This window comes from Macadamia integrifolia, chromosome 13 (assembly GCF_013358625.1).
Source record: "Macadamia integrifolia cultivar HAES 741 chromosome 13, SCU_Mint_v3, whole genome shotgun sequence".
NCBI lineage: Eukaryota > Viridiplantae > Streptophyta > Magnoliopsida > Proteales > Proteaceae > Macadamia > Macadamia integrifolia.
Window position 1 is genome coordinate 6,576,666 of NC_056569.1, and position 12,545 is coordinate 6,589,210.

Below are 12,545 nucleotides of genomic sequence, written 5' to 3' on the forward strand. Positions count from 1 at the left end.
AAAAAAAAAAAAAAAAAAAAAAAAAAAAAAAAAAAAAAAAAAAACCTGAACCTGCACTTATCAACCAGCCAACAGTCACCGTAGGAAGAAAAAAAAAAAAACTAATCATACGAAGAAGGAAGAAGCAGGGGAAGAAAGAAGAAAAGAGAAACAAAAAATCGCACAAATCAGAAATTAAAAATACAAACTAAAACATACCTGGAGACGTGGAAGGACACTTCGTTGGAGGTCACCGAAGGCTGTTGAAGGAGAAGGAGAAGCCGCCGGAGAAGAATCGAAGGAGGCGGCTGCCGCGGAGATCGCCAGAAATTAAAAATACAAACTAAAACATACCTGGAGAGAGATGAAAGCACTTCGTCGGAGATCGCCAGAGATCGCCGGATGTCGCCGAAGGCTGTCGGAGGAGAAGGAGAAGTCGCCGGAGAAAGGATTGTCGGACGTTGGGGCCTTGGGGGTTTGCGTTTTGGAGGCAAAGTAGCAGGCTAAGAGAATGGGAGAGGCACGATTTTTTACTGATTTTGGTTTTTTTTTTTATGGTAAGGGTTTTTATTTTTTATATGGTTTTTAATCCAATGCATCACATGTGCATTAGACTTTATACACCTCCCAATGAGAATATGTAATTTGGAATCTTCATCAAGCAATTTTAAAATTTGTTTAAAAAAAAAATTGATCCAATGCATCACATGTGCATCAGACCTTATACACCTCCCAATTAGAATATGTAATTTGGAATCTTCATCAAGCAATTTTAAAATTTGTTTAAAAAAAAAATGATCCAATGCATCACATGTGCATCAGACCTTATACACCTCCCAATTAGAATATGTAATTTGGAATCTTCATCAAGCAATTTTAAAATTTGTTTTAAAAAAAAAAATTGATCCAATGCATCATATGTGCATCAGACCTTATACACCTCCCAATTAGAATATGTAATTTGGAATCTTCATCAAGCAATTTTAAAATTTGTTTAAAAAAAAAAATAGTAACCGATGATCTGGTCCGGATAAGGTAAGGTGCGTCAACTCTTGCATTGCGGGATAGCATATTCTGACGTATGGTGTTATAAAGTTCTAATTCACGGTAACCTATTTTCAAATGTTTCCAGTAATTATGATAGATTGAAGATATACGTGGATAAAAAAAATATACGTCAAGAAGCATTCAGTCGTCGGTCCTGCGGATGTGATAATGTGTTTTAAAAAAAAAAAATTCGATCCAATGCATCACATGTGCATCAAAACTTATACACCTGCCAATGAGAAAATGTAATTTGGAATCTTCAGCAAAACAATTTTAAATTTTACTTTTAAAATAGCGAGTACATAAGGCGACCACCTCACACATAAGGCGTCGCCTTTCGCACCTTATAGTGCCTTAGTGTATAAGGCGGTCGCCTTTCACACTTCTCGTAAGTCGGCGGACTGCCTTACTACCAAATGACCTTATCAGCGCCTTAAAAACTATGCTTTAGGTAACTCAAAATGGGTCTTTATATAGTTATTTTTTGAATGAAATTTTATGGTTATGGTTTTTTGAATGGAATTTTATGGTTATGGCATAAGAGATGGTCTCTAACCATACGGTTTGATGGGAAAACCAGAGACCCATTTAAGGTAACCAAAATTTCTCTTCCATAGTTGTCATGGCGTCGCCAAGGCAGCGATTTGACGTCCTGGCGGAAAAAGAAGTTCATGGCAGTGCTACGATTAACGTGACTCACAAATGGCGGTCACCATTGGCTGATAGGCGTCGCCATGGCACCGCCATGGACGCCAGGTCACGCTTGATTCACTAGGCAATCGAATTTTTTGTAAAATGCAGGGTGATTTTGATAGAGCTATGTTGATTTTTGATGATTTGATGTTGCTTAATGTTGATTTTATATGTTACAGGGTATATATTGTAGGCTTGTAGCATGCTAAATAACTTTAGAAAATAGGGGAAATAAAAAAGTAGCATACTAAATAACTTTAAAAAATAGGAAAAATAAAAAAATGACACATGGGCGATTTGACCGCCATGGCAACGCCATAACAGGCGATTCATCGCCAAATCGATTAGCCACCCCTCCACCGCCTTGGATAGATTTGACGCCATGACAACTACGCTCTCTTCCTTTCTTTATGTAATATCTCTTCCTCCACTGTGGTTATTGTCAGTTAAAATTCACAGATCTGATTTCAGTCAGTGGCATGAACTATGAATTTGAGCAACAATCAAGAACTGTTTTCACCTTCTCATTGTTTTTGGCTCTGTAATATAGGCTATTTGGCTTGTAATCCCAGCCTGCATTAGAAGCATTGAGAATTTCTATATACTTTCCTATTCCTACCAGACCCATAAGGTGTTGGATCCATTGGGAAACACAGAAGAATAATAAAAATTTTAATTTCTAATCACATTGGATCTATGATCAAGCCTCATGTGGGTATAGGGTATTCAATAATATGCCATCTCATGGAAAGGGAGAAGAATTACCTTAAGCATTACAAATGCAATGCATCTTAGGTAACTTAGCCCTTCTGCAATCCAGCAACACAGGGAATCAATCAAAGCAGCAATCCACAATTGCACGGACACTGTAGAAGACAATCTTCTATGGCTCCGAAAGGGTTCAAAATCCTAATTCTTGCAACTCACAAAAGGAGAGAAAAGCACTGTAGTATTGGGTAGTGAAAACCCTAATTGCAGGAAGTGAGAATAAGAGAGGAGAGACAGAGAGTACAGTAGAGAGGAGGGGCTCGGGAGCGTTTGTTGACCAGTCCTCCCCACGCTACCTCCTTAAAATTAGAAACTAGGACAGAATAAGAAACTTACAGACTCGAGAAGATCTAACCATTAAAAGAGGCAGAAGTTCAGGTCGATGGAAGGTTGTATTACATCCTCAAAATAATGACTAAATCTGATAGCCAGAATAGCAGTTAATGAGTATACTGCAGAAAACTCCACAAAAGGGTGCCACAGGTCAGGGATGAATCCACAAAACCTTCACTTGCTGCTCGCTAATGAGATCAATACTTCAACTCCACAAACAACAACCAATAATACTGACGTAGTAGGTGTTGAATGCTCCATGGTACAGAATTTGCAGCAGTAGAAGAAGAATAAGGGGGATATGACCAAGGCGTCTCACCCTATGGCCTAGGTCAGTCTCCACTAACTAATGGGGAATCTCACCACACAACTGCATCTCATAGCAAACAAAGGCAAAGTCAATACTCTTTCATTATCAAGTTCACGGATTAGGGTTCTACGACCTCTTACATTAAATAAAGAGTGGTGCTAACTTCTGAGAAGGGGAAAGTAGCACAAATAGAAACTAGAAGAGGCCCACAATTGGACCTTTTTACATTAAACAATTGAAAATAGAAGTATGCAAATAACTAAAATAGAAAATAATTACTTGTAGTAAAAAAAGAGAATCCAGCAAATAGGCCCCCCACGCATGCATTTCTTAGGACTAGTTGATGGCCTTATGCCTTGCCCATTAAGTGGGCCAAGCTCAACATAAGGGCCCCAATTGGGCTGCCTTATGGATTCTGTCCTGCTACTTTCCATACTCAATTAACAATTCGTTCCTTAGTTGCTATTTCCATTTCCCTTACACTTGCTATTTCTTCACTTATAGTTTGTTTTCTTCTGTTTGCAACTTTCAGTTTCGAATTTTAGCCACCTTCTATTTTCATAACCTCTTGATTTCTCCCAATCAAACCGTCGGATTCACTTCTAATTTTGGCAACCCATTCCTCACACCTAAATTCTAATAGGCATTGTGATCGGAGTTGCAACCATATCTGATTATCCTTTGACTAGGTTGCTGATATTGCTCTTTTGGAGGATTATTGAGAAACCTAGTGTTCTAGATATTTGTAGGCTATTATTGAGAGACCTAATGTTCTATATATTTGTAGGCTATTGGTTCCAGATTTGGGTAATTAGATGGCCACCTCTTCATAATCAAGGTAATCACATTTTGATCACTGTGTTTATATGACCAGAACTGAATGCTTCTTTGTTTAGCTGATCCATTATTGATCATCTGATGTGATTTCTAAAACTTGAATGCCTTTCCTCATTAAATTTTAATTAACCTCTGTTTCACAAACATGAAATTTTATCTCAATAACTCCAGATGAGCCCATCTACTTTTGATACAAAATCCGATCAACATACTCTTCAGACTGTTACTACTTGCTTGATTGCTTAATACATTATGCATGGGTAATCTGATTTGGATGTTCATATTCTAGCAATTAGCACTGAACTCATGGAACCTAACATCTTAAATGTTAATAAAATTTGGTATACACCATCAAGTTTGATTTTAGATATTTTCAATAATGCATATAGGATTTGAGTATTAGGACCAGATTTGGCGGATTGGGCAATCCACAATGGAATTAGCTAGCACTATCCAGCCGATATTTGCCAATCTGCCATACTGAGACAAATCCTTGCATGCAAATTCTGCTCATAGTAAGAAATTGGATACAAGCTAAAATATTTTGGATGAAGATTTGCTACAAAGTAAAGAATTTGGTACATACTCAGTTCAGAAGCTAACATAAATGATAAAAGTGACGTTGTTGTAGTTAAACTAGTCTGCAAAATAAATGCATATATTAGTATCATGTGGGTATAAAACTATTGGTTTGCAGGTTAATATTAAAATTTTCATACAATTTGAAGATTTCAGGATCCTAACTTAAATAAAAAAATAAAAAAAATCCATAGCCATAACTGCAAAAAACACAGGTTAGGAGAACAGTAAATGTCAACAAATGAAATCTATAAAGAACACAGAAAAACACAGAGAGATAAATTCAAAGAGAGAGAGAGAGAGAGAGACAGTTGGTCTTTTTGAGGATACAAAACTAGATTTCAATTTGCAATGAGAGGATTTTGCCTTCCTCCTGACAGGCAGTCCAAACTGTTGTTTTATCAGGGACTATTTCACTAGCCCAGTGTACCTCACTGAACTCCAAGAATTTAAATATTTGTATTGAACCCTCAATTGGCCCCAGGATATGCTAATCCAGTTCAGCTTGGATCAGCTGCTTCAATGAGAAAAATCCTAATAATGCTAATGGATCAGCCGATACACGATTGTACAACAGATCGAAACTGGATCACATTGGTCATATTCACTGTCAATCTAGATTGGGCAATACAGATCAGTATCATCCAATCATTGAAAGAATGCTACAGTTCCCTTTATTCAAACATGGTGGACTATTAATCTATCAATTCTACTGCAGGACTTTGAGGCCCGCAGTGATGGAGGTTTTAGCCACACGGAGACCCAACAAAGAACATCTAGACTTTCCATCTTAATTGGGTTCTGACACATGGAGAGTTTACAAAAATGGTAAAGAGAATCCAGTCTCATGCGGAAACCCTTGGAGTAGCCAAGTAAACAGGTTCACACACAGATCAACAGTATCTTCTATGGGGGTTTTCTGCCATGTGGAGGGCTGACATAAAAGACAGGTCCCATCAAATGAAGAACCTTTTGGACATGGATTGTGTTCAGTACCGTTTCACCTAAAATCTCAAACCGTTAGGGAAGGGCAGCATCAATGTATACATCAATACTCCCCTGCACGTGCAGGCCGAGATCCCATGGTCCTTGCACGTGGAGCTCACTTGCAATTTCCTTCACGTGGCACCGAGGGAGAAGAAATGTCGGGAAAAATTTTCCGATGCACTTCCCAGTAGCCAAACACTTGACCTCCCTACTCTGACACCATGTTCGCTAGCGTTTCAACTAAAAGCTCAAACTGTTAGGGAAGGGCAGTGTCAATGTATACATCAACAGATTAGCATGTGAACAATTCCTTCCATCTTAAGAGAAACCCTACATGGAAGATTTTGGATTAGCTATGGATAAAATATGCCCATGGAAAGAGCCATCTATACATACAATTCCTGCCATCCAATTGGGACCCTTGTACAAAAGATCAAGACCCATCTGGCGACCTTAACTATCTTCGAGAAGAGCTTCCATGGAAGATTTTGGATTAGCATATGCCATATGCAAGGTTCTAACCATATTATGAGAGGAGGTACTGTAATGCGGGGCCGGTGGGCCCCAAAGAGAACCAGCCTGATTGGATGTGGGCCCACTTGAATAAATAGCACAAATATCAGAATCGATGGCAGTTTTATAAATAAAGAGGAATCTTAAGGGGTAAGTGGGGTTCAAGTAAGTGATGGCCTGATGGGATATGGAGGTAATTAATAATTATTGTGAAGGGATAAATTAGGAAGCAAAATTAAGGAAAAAAGTAGGAGGAAAAAGGGGGAAAAGTAAAGGTATTTCGGAAACACAAAGGACAAAGATAAAGACAAAAGACAAAAAGACAAACAAAGACTGAGTTTCAGCAAAGGGGGAGAGTCACGTATGAGGTTGAGAGGGGTATTATGGGAAAAATAGAAAATAAAGGCTAAAAGCAAGCCCACGATTCTTTACTCTTGGGGTTGTCTTCAACCTCCAGCCAAGAAGATGGAGGCGGAAGACCAGCCATGTATGAAAGCTAGAGCTCTCAATAGGATCGATCACATGGGTTGAAATCATAGGGTTTCTGACCTGATGAGTGTAACCTTCGATCAGAATTTTAGCTTGAACCATTAGGATCCAAGTGACCAATAGAGATCTGCTGGAAAAAGGATCAGCGGTAGTTGCTGGTTCAGAACTGGATCCAAATGGCCATCTTACGGTAGGGTGAATATCAGTTATGGTACTCTGTGGAACTCACAAATCAGAAGTGCTTTTGATCTCAGATTCAAATATCTAAATCGCCTTAGGGTTTGCATCTGCTCCTCCAAGTCTCAGGCCAACAGATTTGGGTATGAAGAAGATTGAAGCTACTGTCGGCTAACAGAGAAACCGAGAAGAAAACCAGAGAAGAAGAATAAGAAGAAATAAAGAGGGAAAGAAGAAAGACAGCAGAAGAGGGAAGGGGATTCTCGCAGAGGAGGAGAGAAACAGAAGAAGGGGAGAGGGGGGAGAGGGAGAGAGAGGCAGCCACGCAGGCACTACTCACATCATTTTTTCTTCATTAATCAACTAATCTTCCCATAAATTACATGTCTAATTTATAATAAAATTAAACTAAAACCTTCTAATTAAAAACAAAAGACTAAGATAGAAAAAAAATCTCCTACACCTAGGCTAACATAATTAGGAGCAAATAAGGACTCAAATAGGAAACAAATATTCTCAAATAAAAAATAAAATCCTAAAATATTCTATTAAAATTGGAACCCAAGTTGGATCTGGGTCTTGGTCCGGGTTCTAGAGCGGGTTTGATCCATCGGAGCGTTGCTGCATCATATTGTCTGCAACTCAATTAAACTATGGTTGGAAGGTGGTGATGTCAATGACGATAGAAAACAGTGATTATAAATGAGATGGAGACAACAATGCAACATAGAAAAGCTCATTCTCCCACAATTTATTAAACTAAAGGTTTCATGTGTTGGCGAATTTTACAAAAGGCGGTTTTTAAAAGATTTAATTTTGTTTCACTTTTTTAAAAGCAGAAAACTGTTTTTGTTGTTTGGCAACTGAAGTAAATACTGCTTTTAAAATAATAATAATAATTAAAAAAAAAAAAAATTCTTGCTTCAGAGCATATAAGTTTCGTGCCATTGATGGGCACCAGAAGCTAAAGAATCTGAAGGTGCTCCCCCCACTTCTAGATTATGGCTTGCACGCCCCCAGGCTCCAGTGTTGGGGAGCTACCCAAACAAACCACTTTTTGGACTGTCCTGATTCTGGGCCACAAGCTAAGAGCTCAAGGCTACCAAATGTACCCTTCATAGTTGGAATTTGTCAACTCAACTCAACTCAGCCTTATTCCAATTAAATGGGGTAGGCTATAGTTGAACTTGTGGTATTAAACAAATGAAGCTTCAAGTGGTTAATGCTCCCTCCATAATGTTTATCATAAATATACAACAGATAATCCTTGCACTTCCTAAACAAATTCTCAAGTAATATGTTTTGGGCCACTTTTCTTAATGCAGTAACAACTAACAAGTTAACAGGATGAAGTAGCACATGGGGTCCACAAGCACTACGCAACATGCTTGAGAAGCTTATGCTTACAGACTTAGGCTTACTATCATGTCTTATTTTGTTTACGGACCATATTTTTCTTTTCTATAAAATCTTAATGGACTGTTTTTATTGTCTTATTCTTTCTTTTAAAGTTCATATGACAACTCAAGCGTAATATGGTTCTTCTGTGATATTAAGGAAGCATATGGATGGGACAACCATATAAATAGCTGAGGATGCCATTGACGAGAGCATGGTTCTGTTATGGAAAACTGAAGAAAATAAAGAGGTGTTAACGGGTTCATGGAAACCCAAGAAATACTAGTTTTATTCCATTTATAACCGATATCAACTTTATCTTGCACCATTTCTGTCTCTGATATTGTTCTTCGCTCTTGAATTCCTGCTGAGATGTGTATCAGCACCTAGAACAGCACTAACAAAAAGTTCAAGTGGTGGTGCCGCATCAGATATGTATCAAAGCCTAACCTTAGGACTAAAGCATGGAGGCCAGAGGCATACTAGGGTTTTCTGAAACCCAAAGAATGTTTCTTCAGTTTTCTAGAATAAAACATTGCTACTTTGATGGAGGGCGGTTGGGGTGGGGAAGAAAATCCCTGAGATGCTCAGAGTTGCAGGGGATAGGGAGAAATCGCACAAAGAGGGTGGGGGGGGAGGAGAAGAATCAGACACACAGCCCTCAGGCTCTCAACACTCAAAACTCAATTCATCATTCTATTTTCTAATTACTCAATCGGTTACATGGCATAAATAGTAAAAGAAATTCAATATGAAAGGAAACCTACTCTAATTTGAAAATTCAAATTAATTGGAAACTAAATTCTTGCAGCTATCACCTACCTAAGTTACCAAAATAAAAGATTGCAGGAAAATAAAAATAAAATCCTAAACTATCCTACTAGCCAAAGACTCAATATGGATACGGTTCATCTCTCGCTGGATACCCAAATGGGTATGGATCGCTCCATGGGTGCGTATCTACATCAATTCTCCCGATGTTGAGAAAAACTCGTCCACGAGTTTTGTAGAACGGGCATAGTTTTTAAGGCGCTGGTGCGACAGAGGCGTTTGAGGGTTTGTCAGAGCGCCTTAACAATAAGGCAGGCATAAAGCGTCGCCTTATTGACTAAAGCGTTCTTGTGTACTTTTTTTTATAAAACCAATCTATTTGACTCAAATACTAGTTAAATCCTATTACTCATATGCTAAATAAATATTAAATGTTTATATTCATACCAATGTAAGATATTCATCAAGAAAACAAATCAATAAAGTGAATAAACTAAGTTCATCATCAATCATCAATCATGAATCATCAATATTCAATCATGAATCATCAATATTCAATCATCAATCATCTTAACATATTAACATATAATATAAATACATAATTATGAAACAAAATTATAAATATAAAGAAAAGAAGACATAAAATATACAAGTATTTATTATACTTACCTCTATGATGCCATAATGAGTACCTAAGCCCTAAGGTCATCCACTATATTTCTACTCCTGTCAAAGAAGTAATTAAGAACTTAGAATTAAAATACATCGAAAGTAAAAATCGAGATGCCAAATTAAATGGATGAGAAGTGACTAACCTGGGGATTCTTAATCATTCTAAAAAACTTTAAACTTCAATGAAGCTAAAACATAAAATAAACTAAAATGCTAAGAATTTAGTAAACAAAGAAAGTCAAATACTTAAAAGTTCAAGGACTCAAAAAACTTTAAAGTTTAAAGACTCAAAATACGTCAAAGTTCTAAGACTCAAAGACTTTCAATCCAAATCAGTAATTAAATTAAAATCTTCTTCATCTGCATTCTGTTGCTGGCTTGCATCATTTGGAGCTATGCCATAATCATCCTCAATGTTTTCATCATCACGAATATCCTCTTCACTCATCTCATCCACTTCTTCATCTGACAAATCCTCAAGCTCAACCCTCCTACCACGCCGGGTATAGCAAAGATTGGTTCCACTGGTAGATGCTGGAGCCCTCCTTGGTCTATTGTGGCCTTGATATGATGAAGATGCTCCAAGTGCTCTATCAACATCTCTCCAAGTGATATCATTCTCAGGATGCACTAATTCATCATCTGATTCACCAATCATCCACTCACTACAATTAAGATCATCGAGCAACAATGGATTGTAGTTTCTACATTGTTCTTTTCTTTCTTGGAACCTTGCTTGAAGTCGGCGATTATATTGAATGTAGACAAGATCATTTAACCGCTGATGCTCTAACCTATTCTTTTTCTTGGTGTGAATCTGAAAAACATTAATAATATGAGGTTATCTACTTATCTTCAATAAAACCATATTAAGTGAAGTACATGTACTATTGTACTCAGAACTCAATAGTCAATACTCACAAATTCAAATGTGCTCCAATTGCGCTCACAACCAGAAGATGAGCAACAAAGACCAAGTAGGCGCAATGCAAGCTTTGAAAGGTCAGGAGCAGTACTTCCATGTCGAGACCACCAAGAGACTATAAATATATAATATAAAAAAATAAGTTAAGTAAAAAACCAACATACAAAGTTCTAAACTAATTAGAACTTTAAAAGGAAATATACTTACTAGGATTCAACTTGTCCCTTTGTCTAATCGCCATGTCCTTCGCAAAACTTCCTTGAAAAGTGGTACACTTGTCAACCTGGACAATGATCTTATCTTGCAAGGTCTCATCAGGCACCAACCTTACAAGAACATCATTGAAGGCATCACTTACTTTTTGAGCTAAGTCCAACTCATTATCAAGATTATCTACTATTGCCTTAAAGAACTTGTTTGGATTGCGGAAAAAGGCAGCTAAATATATTGATCCAGTCCTCATAGTCTCACAACGGTGATCAACAATCGCTATGATTTTCTTCCATTTCCTTTCATCATCTCCAAAATTTTTTTTGATGTTCTTCTTTGCCACTTGTATTGCCATATATACTTCAGGCATAGCAGGCAACTCATCATCATCTACAATCCTCAAGAGTTGAAGAAGAGGTTGTGATGCTCTTATACAATCCATCACACCATTCCAAAATGTTGTAGCAAACACAGTCTCAGAAGCATTCTTCCCTGCCTCTGTAGATGCAAGCTTAGAACGGGACCATTCATCATCAACAAATAATTTTTTCAAAGATTCTCTATGCTTGTATAAGCTCTGGAGTGTTAAAAAGGAAGAGGCAAATCTAGTCACTCCAGCCCTCACTAAGTCTCCCCCTGTTTTTTGCCTCATGGCTTCAAGAAGATGAGTGTGCCTGTAGATGAATGCAGTCAATTTCCTGCCCTTCGATATAATAGACATATAAGAGCGTAATTTGCCTACTTCCTCCATCATAAGGTCTATGCAATGAGCTACACATGGACTCCAAAATAACCTCTTCCTTTTCTCCATTAGGTCGACCCGCTGCAACATAGTTGACAGCATTATCAGAGACTACTTGAACCACATTATCTTCACCAATCTCTTCAACCTTACTATCAAGTAGCTTAAATAACATTTCAGCTGTTTGTGACTGGCTAGATGCATCCACAGACTCAAAAAAAAAAGTCCCCTCCGGACAATTGACAAGAAAATTAATTAGGTGCCTTCCTCTCTTGTCTGTCCACCCATCTGACATGAGTGTGCACCCATGTTTCCTCCAATATCCTTGATACTTCACCTTTAACTCATCAATTTTATCCCTTTCAGACTTCAATAGAGGCCCCCTATAGTCATGAATTGAAGGGGGCTTGAAACCTGGTCCATATTGACCAATTGCCTCTACCAATTCCTCAAAACTCCTTAACTTCAAAGCATTAATTGGAACACCACTCTCATAAGCCCACATTGCAAAGTAAGAACGAAGTTTATCTCTTTCTTCTTCTCCTCTTACTCGGTTCTCCATTGTTGTCTGATATGAACCTTTATCCCGCCTATCTGCAACCACTTATTCAGGAGTCCTCCTCACATGCTTATCCATGGGACCCCTTACTTGTTGTTTGGATTGTGTTTGAATGATAGCTTTATTTCTTCTTGAAGTTGTCCCAGAGCTAGGGATAGGAAATGAGACCCCCAAATCAGATACTATATTATGTTGTGGTCCCGTTACTTCTGTAGGTCCATCACTAACATCCAAATCATCCAAACAATCAAAGTTCCTCTTCCTCTGGTTCTTCAATATTGCATCTCTCATCTCTTTAGCAATTGCTTCAGTTGTTTTCACACACTTGGCTACATCTCCATAGCCACCAATAAGATGTTGCTTCAATCGTTTTATTCCTCCCTGACATCCTTCCCACAAAGGGTACATTTAATCCAATTTCTGTCAGATACGTCAGGCCAATACCCATATTTCCATCCAGGATCATTTGATTTAGCTCTCCTTTTCGGATCCTTGCTTGGATCAATCGTTGATTGTGCAGTAGCAGCAGTACTTGTATTTTCACCCCCACTGCTAC

At 38.0% G+C, this 12,545-nt stretch overlaps 1 protein-coding gene across 2 annotated transcripts in view; it reads right to left on the minus strand.

Annotated features, from left to right (window-relative positions):
• LOC122059706 (thiamine transporter 1-like) overlaps positions 1-12,545 on the minus strand; it is a 34,124-nt gene that overhangs the window by 12,396 nt on the left and 9,183 nt on the right. Inside the window, exon 5 of one of the 2 annotated variants that reach the window (XM_042622698.1) lies at positions 4,554-4,608. The exons of the other annotated variant lie outside the window; for it this stretch is intronic. Within the exon in view, the coding sequence (XP_042478632.1) occupies positions 4,554-4,608 (55 nt within the window). The remainder of the gene's footprint in view (positions 1-4,553; positions 4,609-12,545) is intronic. 2 annotated transcript variants of the gene reach the window in all.